The 24,188-nt window shown below is 46.9% G+C and overlaps 1 protein-coding gene across 1 annotated transcript in view; it reads left to right on the top strand.

The window, feature by feature from the left end:
• Positions 1-3,178, top strand: part of P4HA3 (prolyl 4-hydroxylase subunit alpha 3) — a 40,335-nt gene extending 37,157 nt beyond the window's left edge. The window contains exons 11-13 of the mRNA XM_047753545.1: positions 22-90; positions 1,778-1,874; positions 2,582-3,178. Coding sequence (XP_047609501.1) covers positions 22-90; positions 1,778-1,874; positions 2,582-2,652 — 237 coding nt within the window. The 3' untranslated portion in view covers positions 2,653-3,178. The remainder of the gene's footprint in view (positions 1-21; positions 91-1,777; positions 1,875-2,581) is intronic.
• Positions 3,179-24,188: the final 21,010 nt, after the last annotated feature.

Here is a 24,188-nt window from a genome sequence, read left to right as displayed (position 1 = left end):
GCTCTTCCTCTGGCCTTGCAGCTGAGCTCTGTGGAAGCCGGAGGAGCCACAGCCTTCATCTACGGCAACTTTAGCGTCCCTGTGGTCAAGGTGAGTGGGGGCTGATCTCTGCAGATGGTTTTAGGCGTGCAGAACTAACACTCCAGCTTTTGTGCTGTCTGGGCCTGCAGGCTTATTCCTGGGAGGGGGCTGACCAGCGGTCTTCCCTGATGCCCAGGATGGAAGATAATCCCTCCGTTTTCTTTTCTTTTTTTTTTTTTTTTTTGTCTTTTTGCCTTTATCGAGGGCCACTTCCCATGGCATATGGAGGTTCCCAGGCTAGGGGTCGAATTGGAGCTGTAGTCACCGGCCCACGCCAGAGCCACAGCAACTCGGGATCCGAGCCATGTCTGCAACCCACACCACAGCTCACGGCAACGCAGGATCCCCAACCCACCGAGCAAGGCCAGGGATCGAACCTGCAACCTCATGGTTCCTAGTCGGATTCGCTAACCACTGTGCCACGACGGGAACTCCATTCCCTCCGTTTTCTTGCCTACTGCATGGCACTTGTGCCTCGACTGAAATTTTTATGTACACTTATATTACAAGTAGATAATTTCATGTCTGCTTTCCCTTTACAATAGAAGCCTGTTTTTTTCCACTTCGGGTCCTCAACAGCAACTGGTCCCTTCACTCATTTGTTCAGTAAACACTGAGGTTCGGAGACACTGAGGATAGAGGAAAACTCCCGGTCCTTGTCTCCGGGGCTGCGGAGACATTAACAGGCAGCGCAGGTACTGCGATAAGTGCTGGAAAGTCCAGCCGGGCACAGGGGAGGGCCGGTGCGATAAGAGCTTTGTTTAATGGCTGCTTTCCCCAAATGTCACAACAATCAGTCAACAATCAGGGAAGGCAGCTCTTACTTCAGGAATGAAGAGAAGTCAAATAATTAAGATCGGAGTTCCCGCTGTGGCCCAGTGGTTGACAAACCCGACTAGCATCCATGAGGACACAGCTTTGATCCCTGGCTTCACTCAGTGGGTTAAGGATCCGGCGTTGCTGTGGCTGTGGTGTAGGCCGGTGGCTACAGCTCTGATTGGACCCCTAGCCTGGGAACCTCCTTATGCGTGTTCAGCCCTAAAAAAAATTAAGATCATGCTTCACAGTTCTTAGCATAGTGCCCAGCACATCCTAAACATTCAATAAATGCTGGGGACTAAAGTGTATAGGAAAAACCTGGTACAAGAGGGGACAAGAACATACAAGGTTTGCGATCAAGACGCCTGGGTTTGAGCTGTGGCTTTGCTCCTTCTTAGCTGATGATTTAAAGCCTCTAAGCCTCAGCTTCCTTGCTGGTCATGTGGGCTTATGATGCTGCCTCCTGGGCTGCTGTTAGGGAGGGCGAGCATCTGGTTTAAGTTCCTACCTGGGTGAGGGGGATTTGTTCCACCTTGTGCTTTTGCTGAGTGATCCTGTGACCCCCTGTGCCCACCTTTGCCCCGGCACTGGTCACACCGTCTCATCCTGGTTTGTTTTTGCGTGTCTCTCCCACAAGACCATGAGCTCGATTTGGCTCCTTCTCTCCAGGGCCCAGAGGAGAGCAGGCCCTCCGTTGGCGACGCATGAGCCAAAGAGTAAAGAGACGACCACGCTGGGCCGTGCTGTGCTCGCCTGGCCCCGAGTCTGCGCGGACAGTTTTCTGGCTTAATGACATGCATGCACTTGGCCTCAGTCAGGTGCTTCTGAAGGACTGAGATTCTGGGCTGACCCCCTGGACGGGGCCTCTCACTTTCAGAATGCGGCACTGTTTTGGTGGAACCTGCACAGGAGTGGTGAGGGGGACGGTGACACTCTTCATGCTGGCTGTCCGGTCCTGGTAGGAGATAAGTGGGGTAAGCCTGCCTTTCGGGGCATGGGAGTGGGGCGACGGTTCAGGGTAAAATGAAGTAGGGGGTAGATGGAAAATAGCCCAGCCTTTTCCTTCTCGAAGCTTCCTAACAGTTTCCCGTCACGTTAGGGTGGTGAGATTCTGGGTTAGTTACCCTCAGCACGTTGGGAGCCCACAAAGGGCAGCTCCTGTCACAGCACAGGGGTCAGGAGAAGTTTATTGGCCTGACCGACAGGCCCTGATCCCTGAGCACGGCCGAGGGTGGTGCTGGCCCCTGTCCCCTACCCCGAGGACAGACCCTCAGTGCTTCCCCGTGGGGCGATGGTCAGACACCGGGGAGGTAAACAAGTAGGAACGTGTTTATGTCACACATCTGTCCACGAGCACCTAGCTCTGAACACAGCAAAAGGAGAAGAGGGCCCTGGTGCCAGGAGAACGCACCCCTTTTTTCCCTGGAATGATGCCCCGGGGGAGCCGGGCTTTTCGGAGCTGCGTGAGGGGTAAGTGACAGGTTTGAAAATTAGTCTGCATTAAACAGGACTGGTCAGGGACTTTTTCCAGGGCCCACTGTCCTTTTTGCTCCCTGTTGCTGCTGGAAGCAGCCTCTCATAGTCCTGCGGGGCTGGGACCAGGGTGAGTTGCTGACCGCTGCGTGGCACTTAACTGCAGCACAGCGCTTGCTCCCAACCGTCTCCCCGCTCCCTCCTCCAGTGGCCAACAAGTGGATCCACGAGTATGGACAGGAATTCCGCAGACCCTGCAGCTCGAGCCCTGAAGAGTAAAACGGCGGAGAAGCTGGGAGTCCTGTGGCTTCCCAGAGGTGCCCGAGGCCAGACGCTGGGGTAAGAGAGGAGGAGGAGAGCATGCTTCTGGAGGAGGCCTTGCCAGCCTTGCCGGCTCCTTGCAGATGGGAGACCAGGAAGTGATCCCCAGCGGGGACACGTGATGAGACTTACACTGTTTCTCCTCAAAGCCTGAGTCCCAGGAGGGGCGAGGAGGCTGGAGAGTGGTTCTTGGAGTTCAGACCCTCTGTGTTGGGAACAGGACAGAACACTCTCTGGGCTCTGGTCAGTGCAGCTTTTGCCACTTTGAGCCTTGACCACAGGGGCCCAGACGTGGCAGTGTAGACACCTGCAGGCAGTGCCTGACACCCATTAGCCCTTCTGCTGAGGACTGAGCAGGGGTGTCTCTGTATCAGGAGTGCACTTCATGCGATGATTTTTAAAGTAGTAGAAAAAAAGTAACTCTTTTTTTTAATATGATTTTTTAATACATCCATTAAAAAGTTTTGTCATTAAAAATGTTTACAAATTATTGTTCACAATGGAGAACACTCTTACATTATAACATTGAGTGAAAAAGGCGGAGTATAATGTTTTATTTACGCATGTATGTATGTGTTTATTTATTTATTTTTGGGCACCTCTGCAGCACATAGAAGTTCCCAGGGCCAGGGACTGAACCTGCACCACAGCCTGGGCTGCGCCAGATCCCTGACCCACTGAGGCACAAGGGAACCTCCTATAAGGTTTTATTTATATATAATCTCATCTTGGCTCACCTCCCCTCTCACTGTATTCCAGACACAATGTTCTTTCTTTTTTTTTGTCTTTTTAGGGCCACACCTGCAGCATATGGTGGTTCCCAGGCTAGGGGTCTAATCCAAGCTGCAGCTGCCAGCCTACACCACAGCCACAGCCATGTGGGAGCCGAGCCGGATCTGCGACCTACATCACAGCTCACGGCAATGCCGGATCCCTAACCCACTGAGCAAGGCCAGGGATTGAACCTGCGACCTCATGGATGCTAGGCGGGTTCGCTAACCACTGCGCCACCAGGGGAGTTCCCAGAGACAACATTCTTTCTGTTCCTCAAACCACCACCCTCCCCGCTGTTGGCATCGGTCCCACCCTTCAGGCCTTTGCAGCCGCCGCTCCTGCTGTGGCTGAGCGTCTTCTCACCATTTTACCCCCGACTCAGCGTCACTTCCAAGAGGCCTTTTCTGACACCCGACCTTCCAGCCACTTTCTTTAGCCAACCTTTTTAAATCTTAAGATCTTCCCACATTATTTTCTTCCTATCACTTTTCTCGAACTTACTTATTTGTTTGTGATCAGTGGCCTTCCCTGCAGGGTGAGGCCCTTAAGACCTCTCCATACTTTGTAAATGCCTCTATTGTAGCCCCGATTTCACTGACTTTCACTATTTGTTTATTTGCTGGCTGCCTGCACTTATACCTCTTGGTATCCCCAGAAAAAGGTCTGTTTCAAATAAGTAGGCTTTCAGCAAATATTTTTGGATAGACACGTTAAGAAGGCCTCCTTTGAGCGATGCTTTGGAGGACAGGAAGAATTTTTATAGGCAGAGTCTAATGAAGAGAAGCATTTCCAGCAGAAAGATTAGCATGAGTTAAGGCTGCATTGATGAGTGACTAATATGTGAGCACTTGTGCAAAGAGAACGTTCCAGGCGACTTGGCTCAGGTTCCTCAGCAGCAGTGAGGGCGTGTGTCTTGCTCACAAAGAAGCCATACAGGTAAAGGTGCTTAGACTCTGTGCCCCCTCTGCTCCCTCCCTGTCCCAAGCACTTCAGCCTTTCTGCCCCCAGAGCTCCGTGGCTCCAAGGAAAAGGTTCTGATGTGCAGATATGCAGCCTCCTGCAGAGCCTCTGTGGACACCTGGTCATATCCCCAGGATTTCCGCTGAGTGCATCAGGATTCTGAAAACCCTCTTACTAAACTACAGATGAGGGAAACTGAGGCAGAGAATGTGTAACTCGTCTGAGGTTACATAGCTATAAACGAGCAGAGGCAAGATTCAGATATAGGTCTGTCCATCTCCAAAGATTTTTTTTTAATTAAAATTTTGGATTGAGCTGTAGTTGATTAACAATGTGTTAGTTTCATGTGTGCAGTGAAATGACTCAGTATAAATATGTGTATGTTTGCAGATTCTTTTCCCTTTCAGATTTTTAGAAGATAGTAGAGTTCCCTGTGCTACACAGTAGGTCCTTGTTGGTCATCTGTTATCGAGTAGGACGTACAAGCTCATCCCAAACTCCCTCACATTTCCCCTTGGTAACCGTAAGACTATTTCCTATAACTCTGAGTCTGTTTTTGTCAAGTTCATTTGTATCATTTTTTTAGATTCCACATATAAGTGATATCGTATTTGTCTTTCCCTGGCTTACTTCACTTAGTATGATAATCTCTAGATCCATCCATGGACCTAGAAAGAAATAGAAAACGTAGGAGTTCCCTGGTGGCTTGGTGGTTAAGGATCTGGCATTGTCACTGCTATGGCTCAGGTTTAATCTCTGGCCCAGGAACTTCTACATGCCATGGGTGCAGCTGAAAAAAAAAAGAAAGAAAGAAAAAAAAGGCAATAGAAAATACGAACAGACCAATTAATTACCAGTGCCAGGACTGAAACTGAATCAGTATTTTTTTCCCTCATACTATCTTTTTTTAAAAAAAACTTATTAGAGTATAATTGATTTACATTGTTCCTTCAGTTTCTGCCATACAGCAAAGTGACCCAGCCGCCCACACACACCTGCTTGCTTGTTTGTTCGTTTTTCCCTTCAGGTTCTTACCCAAGAGACTGGACACAGTTCTCTGTGCTGTAGAGCATGACCCCAATTCCCATCCGTGCCAAATATAACAGTCTGCATCCACCAACCCCAAACTCCCCATCAGTCCCCCTGCCTCCCCTCCATGTCCATGATCTGTTTCTATTTTGTAGATAGATCATTTATGCCATATTTTAGACTCCACATATAAATGATATGGTGTCTTGTCTTTCTCTGACTTACTTCACTCAGTATGAAAGCCTCTAGTTCCATCCATATTACTGCAAATGGCGTTATTTTGTCCTTGTTTATGGCTGAGTGGTATTCCGTTATATACATATCACATCTTCTTAATCTATTCATCTGTTGGTGGACATTGAAGTTGTTTCCACATCTTGGCTATTGTGAATAGAGCTGAACATAGGGGTGCATGTATCTTTTTCAATGAAAGTTTTGTCTGAATAAATGCCCAGGAGTGGAATTGCTGGATCAAATGGTAGTTCTGTATTGAGTTTTCTGAGGTATGTCCATATTCGTTTCCATAGTGGTAGTACCAATTTACATTCCCACCAGCAGTGAAGGTGGGTTCCTTCTTCTCCACATCCTCTCCAGCATTTGTTGTTTGTTGATTTGTTAATGATAGCAGTCCAACTGGTGTGAGATGGTACCTCACTGTAGTTTTGATTTGAATTTCTCTAGTAATTAGTGATGTTAAAACATTTTTTCATGTGCCTGGTGGCCATCTGTATGTCTTCTTTGGACTGTTGTCTTCTTTGTATTTATGTCTCCTGCCCATTTTTTGGTTGGGTTGTTTGTTTTTTTTGTTTTTGAGTTGTATGCGTTGTTCGTATATTTTGGAGGTTAAACCTTTGTTGGCTGAATCACTTGCAAAGATTTTCTCCATTCTGTGTGTTGTCTTTTCATTTTTTAAAAATGGTTTCCTTTGCCGTGCAGAAGCTTTTGAGTTTAACTAGGTCCCATTGGTTATTTGTGTCTTTATTGTCATTGTTCTAGGAGGTGGATCAAACAAGAGGATGCTGTGATTTATGCCAATGAGCATTCCTCCTATGTTTTCCTCTGGGAGTTTTATAGCATCTGGCCTTACATTTAGGTTTCCAATCCATTTTGAGTTTATTTTTGTGTATGGTGTTAGAAAATGTTCTAATTTCATTCGTACATGCAGTTGTCCAGTTTTCCCAGCACCATTTGTTGAAGAGACTCTTTTCCTCCACTGTATGTTCTTGCCTCCTTGATCATGAGATTAGTTGATCATAGGTGCTTGGGTTTATTTATGGGCTTCCTGTCCTGACCCATTCATCTATATTTCTGTTTCTGTGCCAGTACCATACTGTTTTGATGACTGTAGCTTTGTAGTATAGTCTGTAGTCAGGGCGCTTGATTCCTCCAGTTCTTTCTTTTCAATATTGCTTTGGCTATTTGAGGCCTTTTGTGTTTCCATACAAATTTTTTAAATATTTTGTTCTAGTACCGTAAAGAATGTCAGGGATTGCACTGAAACTTATAGATTGCCTTAGGTAATATCATCATTTTGACTATACTGATTCTTCCAATCCAAGAGCATGGTATTTCTTTCCATCTATTTGTGTCTTCTTTGATTTCTTTCATCAGCATCTTACAATTTTCAGAGTGCAAGTCTTTTGTCTCTTGAGGTAGGTTTAGTCCTAGGTAGTTTATTCTTTTCAATGTGATGGTAAATGGATGGTTTTCCTAATTTCTCTTTCAGGTCTTTCATTGTTAGTAGGTAGGAATGCAGTAGATTTCTCTGTATTAATTTTGTATCCTGTGACTTTACCAAATTCATGGTTTGAGCTCTAATAGTTTTCTGGTGGTGTCTTTAGGATTTTGTAGGTATAATATCATGTCATCTGCAAACACTAAGAGTTTTACTTCTTCTTTTCCAATCTGGATTCCTTTTATTTCTCTTTCTTCTCTGATTGCCATGGCTAGGACTCCCAAAACTATGCTGAATAACATTGGTAAAAATGGACATCCTTGTCTTGTTCCAGCATTGTGGAAATGCTGTCAGTTTTTCACCATTGAGAATGATGTTATGTTAGCTGTGGGTTTGTCATTAATGGCTTTTATTATATTGAGGCTGTTCCCCTCTATGCCCACGTTCTGGAAAGTTTTTATCAGGAATGGGTATTGAATTTTGTCAAGAGCTTTTTCTGCATTTATTGAGATGATCTTATGGTTTTAATTTTTCAGTTTGTGGATGTGGTGTATCACATTAATAGATTTACAGATATTGAAGAATCCTTGCATCCCTGGGATAAATCCTACTGATCATCGTGTATGGTCTTTTAAAATATATATTTGTATGCGATTTGCAAATATTTTCTTAAGGATTTTTGCATCTGTGTCTATCAGTGATATTGGCCTGTAATTTTCTTTTTTTGTGGTATCTTTATCTGGTTTTGGTATCAGAGTGACGGTGGCTTCATAGAATGAACTTGGGGTATTCCTTCCTCTGCAAATTTTTGGAAAAGTTTCAGAAGAGGTGTTAACGCTTCTCTTAATGTTTCGTAGAATTCAGCTGAGAAGCCATCAGGTCCTGGTCTTTTTGGTTTTTGGAAGTTTTTAAATCAAATTTTCAATTTCAGCACCTGTGATTGGTCTATTCATATTTTCTGTTTCTTCCTGGTTCAGTCTTGATAGGTTGTACCTTTGTAAGAATCTGTTCATTTCTTCTAGGCTGACCATTTATTGGCATGCAGTTGCTCCTCACAGTCTCCCATGGTCCTTTGTGTTTCTGCGGTGTCAGTTTTAACTTCTCTTTCATTTCTAATTTTATTGATTTGAAGCCTCTCCCTTTTTTTCTTGGTGAATCTGGCTAACGGTTTATCAATTTTGTTGATCTTTTCAAAGAACCAACTTATGGTTTCATTGATCTTCTCAATTGTTTTCTTTGTCTCTATGTTATTAATTTCTGCTCTAATCTTTATGATTTCTTTCCTTCTAATAAATTTTGGGCTTTGTCTCTTCTTCTCTAGATATTTAAGCAGTAAGGTTAAGTCATGTGAATTTTTTCTTCTTTCCTAAGATTGTATTGCTATAAACTTCCCTCTGAGAACTGCTTTTGCTGTGTTATGGATTGTTGTATCTTCATTGTCATTTGCCTCTAAGTATCTTTTAAGTTCCTCTTTAATTTCTTCAATGATCCATTGGTTGTTTAGTAGCATATTGCTTAGCTTCCAGGAGTTATGTTTTTTTGCCTTTTTTTCCACCTTGTAGTTCTTTCCTAGTCTTGGCATTGTGGTCAGAGAAAATGCTTGAAATAATTTCAATTTTTAAAAATTTATTAAGGCTTGATATATGGCCCAAGATGTGATATCCTGGAGAATGTTCTGTGTACACTTGAGAAGAAAAGTATATTCTGCTGCTCTGGGGTGAAAAGTTCTAGAGATATCACTTAGGTCTATTTGATCTAGTGTATCATTTAAGGTCTGTGTTTCCTTGTTAATTTTCTATCTGGAATGATCTGTCCACTGCTGTAAGTGGGGTGTTAAAGTCCCCCCCGTTATTGTGTTAGTGTCAATTTCTCCTTTTATGGCTGTTAGTAGTTGCCTTATGTATTGTGGTGTTCCTATGTTGGGTGCATATGTATTTACAATTGTTATTTCTTCTTGGATTGATCCTTTAATCATTATGTAATGTCTTCTTTATCTCTTGTGACCTTCATTTTAAAATTTATTTTGACTGATACAAGTATTGCTACTCCTGCTTTTCCAGAATTTCCATTTGTATATATTTTCTTGTATCCCTTCACTTTAAGTCTGTATGTGAACTTAGATCTGAAGTGGGTCTCCTGTAGGCAGCATATATATGGGACTTGTTTTCGAATCCATTCAGTCGGTCTGTATCTTTTAGTTGGAGTGTTTAGTCCATTTACATCCAATGTAATTATGGATTAAGTATGTACTTATTGTCATTTACTTAATTTTTTTGGATTGCTATTTTGGATCTTTTTTCTTCCCTTCCTCTTTGTGTTGTCTTCTCTTGTGTTTTGCTGACCATCTCCAGTTTTATGTTTGGCTTGCTTTTTCTTTCTTATAGTTATTTGATTTGCGGTTGCCATTATATTTTGATATAACCAATTTTGATATCACCATCTATATGGGTGCAAAATTGTTTCTGGTTGCTGGTCTCTTAATTTCAAATGCATTTTCAATGTTCTGCATTTGTCCTTTCCTTTTCTCATCCTTCTTAGTTTTGATGTCATATTTGTCAATGGGTTATTTCCTACTTTTATATTATCCTTGCCTTTACCAGTGAGCTTTTTCATTTGTAATATTCTTGTTTCTAATTGTGGCTTTTCCTTTTCTGCTTGGAGAAGTTTCTCTAGTACTTGATGTAGAGCTGATTTGGAGGTGCTGAATTCTTACAGCTTTTTCTTGTCTGTAAAGCTTTTGACCTCTCCATCAAATATGAATGAGAGCTTTGCTGGGTGGAGTATTCTAGATTCCTCCTCTTTATCACCTCAAATATATCTTGCCACTCCCTTCTGGCTTGTAGAGTTTCTGCTGGTAAATCAGCTTTTGGAGTTCCCATCGTGGCTCAGGGTTAACGAACCTGACTGGTATCCATGAGGATGTGGATTTGACCCCTGGCCTCACTCAGTGCGTTAAAGATCCGGCATTGCCATGAGCTGTGGTGTAGGTTGCAGATGCAGCTTGGATCTGGTGTTGCTGTGGCTCTGGCGTAGGCCTGTGGCTACAGCTCCAATTCGACCCCTAAACTAAGAACCTCCATATGCAGAGGGGGTGGCCCTAAAAGACATATGTGGCAGGTGGGGCCCTAAAAAAAAAATCAGCTGTTATCCTTATGGGAGTTCCCTTCTATGTGATTTGTTGCTCTTCCCTTGTGGCTTTTAATATTTTTTCTTCGTACTTAATTTTTGTCAGTTTGATTAGTATGCGTCTTGCTATGTTTCTTCTTGGGTTTATTTTGTGTGGAATTCTCTGTGCTTCCTCCACTTGAGTGTTTCCTTTCCCTTATTTGGGAAATTTTTGGCTATAATCTCTTCAAATATTTTCTCTGGCCTTTTTTTTCTCTCTTCTCTGGAACTCCTATGATGCAAATGTTGGTGCGTTTAATGCTGTCCCAGAGATCTCTTAGACTCTCCTCAGTTCTTTCTCTTTCCTTTTTCTTTCTTCTTTTCTGCAGCAGTGATTTCCACCATGCTGTCTTCCACCTAATTTACTCATTTTTCTGTCTCCATTAACCTGCTATTGGTTCCTTCTAGAGTATTTTTCATTTCAGCTGTCGTGCTATTCTTCTTGCTCTTTATATCCTCTAGCTCTTTGTTAAACATTTTTTTAAAGGAGTTCCCATTGTGGCTCAGTAGTAACGAACCCAACTAGTATCCATGAGGACAGGGGTTCAATCCCGGCCTCCCTCAGTGGGTTAAGGATCCAGCATTGCCTCGAGCTGTGTGTAGCTTGCAGATGCAGCTCAGATCTGGTGTTGCTGTGGCTGTGGTGTGGGCCAGCAGCTGCAACTCCAAATTTGACCCCTAGCCTGGGAATTTCCATATGCCAAGAGTGTGGTACTTAAAAGACAAAAAACTAAGAAAACATCTCTTTAAGTTCTTGGTCTGTGCCTCACTCTTTTTCCAAGATCTTGGATGATCTTTACCATCATCACTGAATCCTTTTTCAGGTGGATTGCCTATCTCCTCCTCATTTATTGGTTTTTGTCTTGTTCCTTTGACTGAAAGCTGTTTTTGTCTTGTTCCTTTGTCGTCTCATAGTGTCTGCCTTTCTGTTCATCATCCCCTTGACAGCTGGTATGCAGATGCCAAAGCAGGTGTCCAGTTCTGGAGTTCTCAGGGCTGTAGTGGCTCGTGTGTACCGAGAACACGTTTTGGGAGCAGCGGTATCACACTTCCTCTCCTGGAGCTGGATGGCTGCTAGGGTTGGGGTCTATGAGGCTGGTGGCAGTGACTCACCATTCACAAGATGGCTTTTGTAGCATGCAGGGGTAGCAGTGGCTCTTGCAACCCGTCCTGTTACCAGGTAGCTTTCAGGACTATTTCCTGCAGCTTGCAATGTCAGCAGTTGCTTCTGCCACCCTGCCCTGTGCCACGAGGCTCTAGGGACTGCTCTCAGTAGCATTCTGCCACCACCCCCTTGCTTGGCCACTCTAGGGCTCTCTCTCTAAGGCCCCAGGGGTGGGGGGCTTCTCCCTAACTGTTGCTAAAAGGCACTCTCTGTTAGCTGCAGGGTGTGTGTTTCTGGCAGTCCCTCCCAGCAGCGCCCTCTGAGCCTCCACAGATCAGAATGTAGGTTAATGAGCCTCCCACAGCTCCCTTGGCACGAAATGAGTGCCACTTACCTGAGCCTTTGCAGGGCCACTGGTTGGGGCGCTGTAGCTTGTGCTTTCCTCCAGCCCGGCCACGCGCAGCTCTGGCAGGGAGCGTGCACCAGTAGCCCTCTCTTGGCACTTTCTGGTACAGATCGGGTGCCACTATCGTGAGCCATCCAAGCCCTTGGGGCAGAGCCAAGGGTTTTCTGGTTGAGCAGATTACTGCTCTTGTGGGGAATGGGTGCCACCACCAGCAGCTCTTCTGGCACAGGTTGGGTGCCACTAGTGTGGGGGCCACTGGAAGGAGCCAGGGACTTGTGTTATTCCCCCGGGCAGTTACTCCACCTGCTCCAAGAAGTCTGTAGCCCTAAGGGTGGGGCTGCTTCCCAGTTGATGCTAGGCAGCCACTGCTGCCAGGTGGTTCCTGGAGCTGAAGCAGGCAGGGCCCTGGAGCTTGAGACAGTGCACGCAGGGAACAAGGCTGTGGTGGTGGATCCTGCGCCTTCCTGCCAGCACCCCAAACAATCGCATCTAGCCTCTAAGCCCGACTGGGTCACCTCCACTTAAAAGCTCGCAATTGTGGTCGCCCTATACTTGAGTCTCTCCAAGCCGTTTCTACCCGCCCCCCCTACTTAGCCAGCCCCAGCTCCCTCTTTGGGTCTGATCTCTAAGGCCAGAGTTTTAGTTCCCGATACCTGCTGGTACCTGCCTAGGGTTGCCCATCGCACTGACCTTTTGTGAAGGGTTGTTTCCATTTCCCTGCTTCACGCCGTTTGTCTAGAGGCCTTCCTCCCTTTGCGGCTCATCTCCCCGCTGGTGGGGGCCTTCCCAGGGTGCAGGAGCTATTCCTCCTGGGGAGCGGATGCCGTCTCGCTTCCTTTCACTTCTTTTTCTTCTTTCTTTTGTCCTATCTGCTTTCATGAAGTTTTTCTTGCTCTGTCATAATCCTGAGGGTTTCTGGTCAGTTTTTAGAAAATTTTCTATGCAAATAGTTCCATATGTAGGTATTTTTTCTTTTTAAGGTGATGATTTGGTTTTTCATTCCTGACTTTATATATTTATTTATTGTGTCTTTTTTTAGGGCTGCGCCTGCAGCATATGGAGGATCCCAGGCTAGGGGTTGAATTGAAGCTGTAGCCACTGGCCTATGCTACAGCCACAGCAACATCAGATCCGAGCTGCATCTGCGACCTGTAGGTATATTTCCAGTGTATTTTTGGGAGTAGGTGAGCCTCACATCCTGCTACTCTGCCATCTTGGTTGGTCTCCTCTGAACCAGTAATTAAAAAACTCCGAGCAAACAAGAATACCCGACCAGGTGGCTTCACAGGCAAATTCTACCAAACATTTAGAGAAGAGTTAACACCTATCCTTCTGAGGCTATTCCAAAAAACATCAGAGGCAGGAACACTTCTGAATTCATTCTATGATGCCATCATTACCCTGATACCAAAACCAGACAGACATCACCAAAAAAAAAAAAAAGGAAAATTACAGGCCAGTATCACTGATGAACACAGACGCAAAATCCTCAAGAAGATGCTAGCAAGTCAACCCCAACAATACATTAAAAAGATCACACACCATGATCAAGTGGGATTTATCCCAGGGATACAAGCATTTTTCAGTATCTCAAATCAGAGCAATGCACCACTTTAATAATCTGAGAATAAAAACTGTACAATTATCTCAATAGATGTGGAGAGAGTTTTTGACAAAATTCAACACCCATTTATGATAAAAACTCTCCAGATGGTGGGCAGGGAGGGAACCTATCCCAACATAATAAAGGCCACATGACAAACCCACAGGTAATATCATACTCCACGGTGAAAAGCTGAAAGCATTTTCTCTAGGGTCAGGAACAAGCCAAGGATGTCCATTCTTGCCACTTTTATTCAACATAATTTTGAAGTCCTAGTCATGGCAATCAGAGAAGAAAAAGAAATAAAAGGAATCCAGGGCAGTTCCCTTGTGGCACAGCAGGTTAAGAATCCAGCACTGTCGCTGCAGCAGCCTGCGTCGCTGCAGCAGCCTGCGTCACTGCTGTGGCATGGGTTCAGTCCCTGGCCTGGGGACTTCCACACGGCCATGGGCATGACAAAAAAGAGAGAGAGAGAGAGAAAGAAAAGAATAAAGAGAGGGAGAAAAAGAAAGGGAATCCAAATTGGAAAAGAAGTAATAAAACTGTCACTGTTCACATATGACCTACTATACATAGGAAATCCTAAAGACACTACGAGAAATCTACCAGAGCTCATGAATGATTCAGTAAAGTTGCAGAACATTGATTACACCACCAACAAAATGTAAGAGAGAGAAACTAAGGAAGCAATACCATCTACCACTGCAGCAAAAGGAGTAAGATACCTCGGAATGAACCTATTGAAGGAGGCAAAATACCTGTACTCTGAAAACTATAAGACAGCGATGAAAGAAATTGAAGATGACATAATCAGACGGAAAGATATACCATGTTCTTGGATTGGAAGAACCAATATTGTTAAAAATGATCACACTGCCCAAGGCAGTCTACAGATCAAATGCAATCCTTATCAAATTACCAACGGCATTTTTCACAGAAGAAAATTTTAATTTGTGTGGAAACACAGAAGACCCTCAATAGCCAAAGCCATCCTGAGAAAGAAAAGCAGAGCTGGAGGAATCAGGCTCCCTGACTTCAGATTATACTACAAAGCTACAGTCCTCAAAGTAGAATGGTACTAGCACAAAAAAGGACACAGAGATCAACGGGACACGATAGAAAGCTCAGAAATAAACCCATGTACCTATGGTCAGTTAATCTATGATGAGGCCAGAATATACAGTGGAGAAAAGACAGCATCTTCAATACGTGGTGCTGGGGAAACTGGACAGCTATGTGTAAAAGAATGAAATTAGAACATTGGCTAACACCGTACACAAAAATAAATTTGAATTGGATTAAAGGCCTAATCGTAAGACTGAATACTAAAAAACTCTTAAAGGAAAAAGCATAGGTGGAACACTCATTTTTTGGATCTGTCTCCTGGAGAAATGGCAATAAAAATAAAAGTAAGCAAATGGGACCTAACTAAACCTAAAAGTTTTTGCACAGCAAAGAAAACCATAAACGAGATGAAAAGATGTTATAAAATTGGAGCAAATATTTGCATACAAGGCAACTGACAAGGGATTAATTTCCAAAATACACAAACAGCTCATTCAGCACAGTATCAAAAATACAACCCAGTCAGAAAATGGGCAGGGAGTTCCTGTCGTGGCTCAGTGCTAACAAACCCGATTAATACCATGAAGACTCAGGTTTGATCCCTGGCCTCGCTCAGTGGGTTAAGGCTCTGGCGTTGCCATGAGCTGTGGTGTAGGTCACACATGCAGCTCGGATCTGGCATTGCTGCAGCTGTGGTGTAGGCTGGCAGCTACAGCTCCAATTTGATCCCTAGCCTGGGAACTTCCATATGCCACGGGTACAACTCTAAAAAGACAAAAGACCAAAAAAAAAAAAAAAAAAAAAAAAGAAGATCTAAACAGACATTTCTCCCAAGAAGATATACAAATGGCCAATAGGCACATGAAAAGATGCTCAACACTGCTAATTATTAGAGAAATACAAGTCAAACCCACAGTGAGGTATCACCGCACACCAGTCAGAATGCCATCAAAAAGTCTTCTAATAACAAATGCTGGAGGGGGTGTGGAGAAAAGGGAACCCTCCTGCACTGTTGGCGGGAATGTAAATTGGTTCAGCCACTACCGAGAACAGAATGGAGGTTCCTAAAAAACTAAAAATAGAGTTGCCACATGCTACAGTGATCCCACTCCCGGGCACATATCTGGAGAAAACTCTGATTTGAAAAGATACTGCACCTCTATGTTCACAGCAGCACTATTTACAATGGCCAAGACACAGACGCAACCTCAGTGTCCATCGACAGAGTGGCTGAGTGTGTGTGTGTGTGTAATGGAATATTACTCAGCCATAAAATGACTGTCTCCACAGTTGGTAACTAGCCTTCTGCTGTTGGCATTACATGTTATTTTGCTGGGGTTGCCTTGCTCCCATTGACAATGTCTCTTGGAAAGAACAGTTTTCGAAAGGAGTCTCCAGCCTCTCCCCAGACATGCAAGAGGTCGCTCCATGTGCGGCTGATGCCTGCGGGCTAAGAGCGCCGCCAGGTGGAGGTATTGTGGGACACGCAGAGGAATGGCCTCAGGTCCACAGATGCAGAGAATACCTGAGTGTGACCGGCCGTGCTCCACGCCCCATGAGAATCCAGTAAAACGAGGAGGTCTGCTCACAGCCCTTAGAACAGAAGTAACACGGGCCCAAATATAAGCCTAGCGATCTGGATGTCATCCCGTAGCAAGCCGTGGGCTGCTCTCCCTAAGGCTCGCGGGAGTGGAGCGCACGGGGGGCACCCTGTGGGTGGCACGGGATGAGAGGGCTTCCGCGCTGGGGCCCCAGGATACAAGGGCAGAGTGAGGATGTGCACACAGAGGGCAGGGAACAGCCGCCACCTCCCGTGTCCCCCATGCACACGGAGGGGCAGGGCGCGCTGCCAGGGCACGGGGAGCGGAAGGGCCTTGATTCCGGCCCGTCCAGCGGTGGCCCCGGGGGCTGGCACAAGGCGCCCTGCCATGGAAGCGCTCAAAGAGTGCCCTGTCTGGGGGCCTGGGCTGCTCGAGCGGAGAAAAACCAGGGACAGGGGGTGGGGTGGGGACAGAGGGACGCGGCAAAGTGAGGAATGAGCTTAAGGTCTGGTTCACAGCGCTCATGGGCCCCTTTAGCCAGGGAGGAACCCGAGGCTCCAAGAGGACCGCCCCAAGGCCCCGCTGGAGGCTGAGCGCGATGGGGCGCTGGCGCCGCGTTGGTCTCCTGCCATGGGCTGCTTGACCCTCGCCCTCTCTCCCTCACCTTGGGCCCCCACGCTTTCTCCCCTGGCAAGCGGAGTCTGCCTCTTTGCAGTCTTCCTTTCTGCCCGCCGTCTTTTAGGCCCTTGCTTCATCACGTGACCCTTCCCATCAAATGCTTGAGAGGCGGGCTCCCTCTAAGGTCTGGGTGACAGTGGGGCCCTCTGTCCCTGCCAGGCGCCTGTTCTCATTTGAAGTGGGAGCCCCTGGTGAAATCAGGTACGATCGCAAAGGAATGAGGTGTCTTTCTGGTTAGGGATTTAAGGGCGTGGATTACACGGATCCCACAGACAACACCTGCCTCTCTCGCCGCGTCGAGAGGTGGAGCGTAACTAAAACAGTGACCATCATGCCCCCTCTCCATGCACTTATCACCTGAGGCCAGAGGGCAGCAGTTACTTTCTCTGGCCCAGAAAGGTGAAGTGGCTTGTCCACACAGTGTGCCAGCGGCAGAGCCACGCAGAAGGCACGTTTCCTGGCTCTAGACCCATGCCCTGTCCAGAGCTCCAAAGGTGCTGCTTGGAGCAGGAGCCCAGCAGGCAAAGGATAGAACCAAGCAACCCTGATGGTGTTTTCATGGACACAGATCTCACGTCTGGCTGTTACTCATCCACCTAAGCGATACTGATGCCACCTCTGTGCCAGGCCCTTTGCTGGAGCTGGAGGCGCCAGGATGGTTCTGACTGAGTGTCCTTGAAGAGCTCGAGAGAAGAAAGCCCAGTGACAACCCTGGTAGAAGGGGGACATGCATATCGTACAGAAGGCCTAAAGGGGCATCACTGTATTTCTGGTGTGAGGGGCTCATGTGACATTTGATTCAGCCCTTGAAGGATAAGGAGGTTCGTGTGTGTGTGTGATGGAAATATGGGAGCTTATCTCCCTAACTCATACGTGTATCGAGTCCTTAGGTTAATGTTTCTCATACTCAAAAAATCCAAACATTTCTTTAGTTTTGAAAATTCAGATACATTACTCAGGAGAGATTTTCTCTAACTTTCTGTTATTTAATCTGCTTCAGAAAACAGATTTTTCCCCCCTTACCAAATAAAAAATTATATTGCTTTTTTTTTTTTTTTTTTTTGCTTTTTAGGGGCACACCTGCAGCATGTAGAGGTTCCCAGGCTAGGGGTCCAATCGGAGCAACAGATGCCAGCCTACGCCACGGCCACAGCGACGCCAGATCTGAGCCACATCTGCAACCTACACCACAGCTCACGGCAACACCAGATTCTTAACCCACTGAGCGAGGCCAGGGATCAAGCCCACAACTTGATGGTTCCTAGTCAGATATGTTTCCATTGTGCCACGACGGGAACTCCATAGTACATCTTCTTTTAAAAATTACACATGGTCTCCGAGGGGATGCCATCAGCCTAGAAACTCCTATAAGGCTCCCCAGGTTCTAAAGCTCTGGAATTTCTTTCTTTCTTTTTTTCTTTTTTAGGGCTGCACCAGTAGCATATGGAGGTTCCCAGGCTAGGGGTCAAATCAGAGCTGTAGCTGCCGCCTACACCACAGCCACAGCAGCGCCAGATCCAAGCCACGTCTGTGACCTACACCACAGCTCGCGGCAACACAGGATCCTTAACCCACTGATCAAGGCCAGGGATGGAACCCAGGTCCTCATGGATACTAGTTGGGTTCATTGACTGCTGAGCCACGAAGGGAACACCTGGAATTTCTATTTTTAACTCTCTTGCAACAAAAAAGGAAATAGGAATTGTCTGTGGGCTCACCTTGGAGAAGCAAAGCAATCGATCCAGCTGCCTCTGCCCAGGCAGTTCCTTCTCTGGTTGCCACTGAGCCTTCTTGGCCCTCAGATGCCTGAGCCAGAGAAGGCGTCCTCCCTCCCCTCAGCTCCGTGAGTCCCGCTGGCTCTCGGACGGCAGGCCTGGGGCCAGGCAGGGAAACCTCCGGTGCCTGAGTCATCAGCCCACGTGCCTGATTCCAGGGCCCTCCACGGGGGCTCTGCCCAGGGTCACCCCACTCTCTCTCTCTCCACACCTGGCTGTCTTGAAATGCAAAAACTAGAGAAACACAATGAGGTACCATGTCACACCACCAAGGCTATCATTTTTTCTTTTTTTAAGGAAAGTAAGTGTTAGGATGTGGAGAAATTGCACCCTCACACATTGTTGCTGGGGTTGTAAAATGGTGCAGCTCCTGTGGAAAACAGTTTGTCAGTTCTTCGAAAAGTTAAACACACGACTACCGTATGACCCAACAATACTTCTCCTAGGTATACAGCCAAAAGAATTGAAAGCAAGGACTCAATTTTTTTTTTCTTTGACTGCCCTGTGGCATACGGAGTTTCTGGGACAGGGATCAGATCTGAGCCACATCTGTGGTCTATGCACCGCCTGTGTCAATGGCGGATCTTTAACTCGCTGTGCCAGGCCAGGGATTGAACCTGTGTCCCAGTGCTCCAGAGATACCACCAATCCCACTGCACCACAGCAGGAACTCCCCAAATAAACATTTGTACACCCAGGTTCATGGCGCATCATCCACAACAGCCAAAAGGTGGAAACAACCCGAGTATGTCACAGCAGATGACTGGATACACAAAAGGGGCACATACACACCACAGACTGCTATGCTGTCCAGTCACAAAGAGAAAGGGCTGTTTAATAGCCTCACAGGTGGCACAGGGACGTGCCAGGGGCTGGAGATCGAATCGGAGCTGCAGCTACGGCCTAAGCCACAGCCACGGCAACACTGGATCTCAGCCACATCGGCAACCTATGCTGCAGCTTGCAGCAATGCTGGATCCTTAGCCCACTGAGCCAGGCCAGGGGTCAAACCCACATCCTCACAGAGACTATACTAGGTCCTTAACCTGCAGAGCTACAACGGGAACTCGGAGGAATGAAATTCTGACACATGCTTTAACATGGATCTTAAAAACATTATCCTAAGGGAAATAAGCCAGACTCAAAAGGACACACACACTGTATGAGTCCACCTTATGAGGTAGCTGGAACGGGCAAATTCCCAGAGACAGAAAGCAAAACAGAAGTTCCCAGGGGCTGGGGTGGAGGGCAAATGAGGGACTGTGCGACCCTGAACAAGTCACTTTCCCTGTCGGAGCTCTCGTTTCCTCATCTGTAGGAAACGGCTAAGCTGCCCGCCCTCGCACTGCACAGAGCTGAGGTCTCCGAAGGCTGTGGATGCGCCTTGAAGACGGCACGTGCGCTGTGGTGCCAGTTATTCCACCTTTCTGTCTGACCAGCCCTTGATCCGTGGTATCATCGTGGAGCACGAGGAGGAAACTTTGTCCCCTCCCACTGGTCCACCGTCCCCTCCACGCACCTGTCAGAGGCCAGCCGCTCGGAGTCTCAGCTTCCAAGGTGCCGCGAGGCTGCATGCAGGCTGGAGTTTTCCAGCAAACTGCCGGGAGAGGAAGGCAACTCGAGGAATACGGGAGCCTCCTGAGTTTACATAACTTTCTGAGCCCTGGACCCAGGCTGAGAATGTGTTGACTCTGGCCACGGAGGGGCGGCCAGCTGGGGCAGAAGCGTCGGCTGGACGATTCCAAGCCAAACACTGTCCCTGCAGGAAGGAGTCCGATGCTGTTTGCCTTTCCTCTGCCTGTGGTGGACTCTCTCTCCCTTGTGAAAAGTCCTGAACTTTTAACTCGCCACCCCCAGGTCTGGTGACAGGGCCGAGGGTCCAACGTAAGGGTCCCGGGCACCTCACTGTCCCTTTCCGCCTCATTCACTGCACCTGTGGACGCCAAGCCATTCTCCTCCCATCCCCCTGCAGCCCCTGGCGACTGTGCCTTTGCCTCGACCACCCTGCCTCCTCCCCGCTCTCCCTGCCTCGAGCCGGTGGCTGCCAGTCCACCTGCAGATACCAGAGTGACCTTGCTTAACTTCTGCCCACTCTCCATCCTGCCGCCCCGGCCTCTTGCTCCTGCCTCTGGCCGCCTGTCCTGTCACAGCTTGTACCCCAGCCACACTAGCCCTAATTCACCCGCGGCATCAGACTGACTTCTGAGTCTCCTGGGCTTGGGGATGCTGTCCCCTCTCCCTGCAGTCTGTCTCCTTCTCCAGCTCCGCCTCGTGGTGGTGTTCCCAAGCCCCGCTCAAATGGCACCTCCTTTGGGAAACCAGCCCTGACCCGTGCCCGAAGTTCACTGTCCTCTTCCCTTTGACAGCGTGGGCTCCGTTTCTGCAACGGTCTCCCTGGACCGTGGTCTCATCGGAAGGGCCTCATTATTGATCTGTCTTCAGAGTCCACTGGAGGTTTGGCACGCAACACGTGCTTAGATGTGCTTAGTCAGCACATACAGCAGGGTTTTGTTTCTCGTTTGCTGCGCCTGTGGCACATGGGAGCTCCTAGGCCAGGGACTGCCCTGAGCCGCAGCTGCAGCAGCCCTGGATCCTTAACCCGCAGGACCACGAGGGAAGGTCCCCAGCAGCAGGTTTAGAAGAGGACACCAGCAGCCATGCCCAGTTCTCCTCACGCTCTGAGTCCTCTCAGGCTCAAGACTCCCCACCATCAGCTCTGAGCCTACCCATTCGCCTACCTTCTTCTTCCAGGGAGTTCTCCTTGGACAGTCCTTAGGACAGGTATTCAACAGAATGGCCTCCCCTTTAACCCAAGTATGTTCCTTCTGTAGAAAGCCTTCGTTCCGAGGCTCCCAGGGGCTCCTTTATTCTCTTCCTGAGTTTGGGGTGCTGGTCTGCAGGCTTCACAAGGATGTCGCGGCATCCAACACGTAGTAGGTGCCCCTTAAAGACACTTCGTGTGAACATGTGCACGGGTTGTCCACTGCTGGGGTTCGAGGCCACACTCCAAGATGGTGCCATCTCCTAGCCACGTCTGTGGGCCGGTCATCTCACATCTCTGAAACTCATTCCCCTTGCCTTTAAACTGGGGGAAACTGGACAGCTACATGTCAAAGAATGAAATGAGAACATTCTTTAGCACCATACGTGACAATAAACTCAAAATAAAGACCTAAACTTAAGATTGAATACTATAAAACTCCCACAGGAAAACATAGGCAGAACACTCTGACATAAACTGCAGCAGTATTTTTTTGGCTCCTACTCTTAAAGGAAATTTAAAATAAACAAATGGGACCTAATTAAACGTAAAAGTTTTTTGCACAGCAAAGGAAACCATAAACAAAATGAAAAAATAGCCTATGGAGGAGTTCCCGTCATGGTGCAGCGAAAACGAATCCGACTATGAGCTATGAGGTTGCGGGTTCCATCCCTGGCGTTGCTCAGTGGGTTAAGGATCTGGTGTTGCCGTGAGCTCTGGTCTAGGTTGCAGTCGCGGTTCAGATCCTGTGTTGCTGTGGCTGTGGCCTAGGCTGGCAGCAACAGCTCTGATTCGACCCCTGGCCTGGGAACCTCCATGCCGTGGGTGCGGCCCTAAAAAGACAAAAGAGAGAATTAAAAAAAAAAAAAAAGCCTATGGGAATGGAGAAAATATTTGCAAATGATGTGATCAGCAAGGGATTAATTTCCAAAATATACAAAGAACCTATACAGCACAATATCAAACAAACAATCCAATCAAAAAATGGGAAGGAAACCTAAAAAGACATTTCTCCAAAAAAGACAAACAGATGGCCAAGAGGCACATGAAAAGATGCTCAACATCACTGTTAAAGAAATACAAAACTACAGGAGTTCCCTTTGTGGTTCAGCAGTACTGAACCTGACTAGTATCCACGAGGACACAGTTTCAATCCCTGGCCCCACTCAGGGGTTAAGATCTGTGTTGCCATGAGCTGTGACGGAGGTCACAGACCTGGCTCATATCTAGTGTGGCTGTGGCTGTGGCGTAGGCTGGCAGCTGCAGACCTGATTCCAGCCCAAGCCTGGGAAGTTGCATGTGCTGCTGCAGCGGCCCTTTAAAAAACAAAAAAAACCCACCTACCTCGAGGTATCACCTCACACTGGTCAAAATGGCCATCATCAAAAAGTCTACAAATAACAAATGTTGTAGGGGGTGTGGAGAAAAGGGACCCCTCCTACACTGTTGGTGGGAATGTAAACTGGGGCAGCCACTACGAAGAACAGAATGGAAGTTCCTTAAACTACAAAGAGATTTACCATATGCTCCAACAATCCCCCTCCTGGGCATATATCTAGAAAAGACACAAACTCTAAAGAAAAGACACATGTGTCCCTATGTTCAAAGCAGCACTATTTACAATAGCCAAGACATGGAAGCAACCTAAACGTCCATTGGCAGATGACTGGATTAAGAAGACACACACACACACACACACACGAGTACTCAGCCATGAAAATGAAATAATGCCATTTACAGCAACATGAACGGACCTAGAGATTATTATACTATGCGTAGAAAATAGACAAATATCATACGATATCACTTATATGTGGAATCTTAAAAAATGATGCAAATGAACTTATTTACAAAACAGAAATAGACTCAAAGACATAGGAAACAAATTTATGATTGCCGAAGGGGAAAGGCAGGGGCAGGGAGGGATATTTAGGAATTTGGGATTAACAGATACACCTATATATAAAATAAGCAATAAGGACCTCCTATATAGCACGGGGAACTATATTCAATATCTTAAGATATCATAATGGAAAAGAGTATGAAAAAGGATATATATATATATATATATATATAAATAAATAAGATACTGACTCACTTTGCTGTACACCTGAAACACACTGTAACCCACTTCAGTAACAACAACTTGCGTGCACTTAAATGATGCCTGTATTTTACAAGGATACAAAGGGTAACGATGTGACTAGCACAGTATCTCACACAAAGCCAAATGAGCATCTCGTTCCTTCTCGGCCTCCATCCATCAAACCTGGTCATCTCCTCTTGCTCTTTTAAGGCAGGTGTCTGTGCCCAAAGGACCTCTGCCCAGGGTTCCCTATATCGTCTAGGATAGGCGGCAGCATGAAGCAGAAACAGCTTCCGTCTGAATCCAGACACTACTGTTTCTGAGCTATGTGAATTCAGACATAACGCCTACCTGTAAAACAAACGTAACATCACTTACCTCAGAGGGGTGCCGTGAGGATTAGACAGAATTGTGGCACGTGCATTAGCCGATGCCCAAACTTCTGATGACGCTTATGACTTGCCTGTGCGTCCCTGAAAACCACGCGTTCGACCATGCTGCCCCCCTGTGGACAGAGAGCACACAGCGCAGCCAAGGGACCTCGGCCCACCTCCGCCAGCCAAGGACACCGATCACACACAAGGCGCCTTCATGTGAAATTGAGGAGGATTTAGTGAAAGTTTAGGACTATTTAGTCAACATCTAATCCAGAACTTCTTAGAATTAATGTGCTTGTTGGGATGCAGGTCGGTTTTGATTCAGTAGGTCCTGGGGTAGGGACAACATCTGGAACAAGCTTCCGGAGAATACTGATGCTACTGGCCCACAAACCGCTCCGAGTGAAGCTCTTAAACGTTATATGGGAGCAACGTGGCTGGAATATTAATTGCGTCATCCGCCAGCTACTGAGGAGCCGGTTAAGCCCCATTAA

The sequence above is a fragment of the Phacochoerus africanus genome, chromosome 11 (genome assembly GCF_016906955.1).
Source record: "Phacochoerus africanus isolate WHEZ1 chromosome 11, ROS_Pafr_v1, whole genome shotgun sequence".
NCBI lineage: Eukaryota > Metazoa > Chordata > Mammalia > Artiodactyla > Suidae > Phacochoerus > Phacochoerus africanus.
The sequence above is the reverse complement of the archived record's forward strand: the minus strand, read 5'-3'. Positions and strand labels throughout refer to the sequence as shown.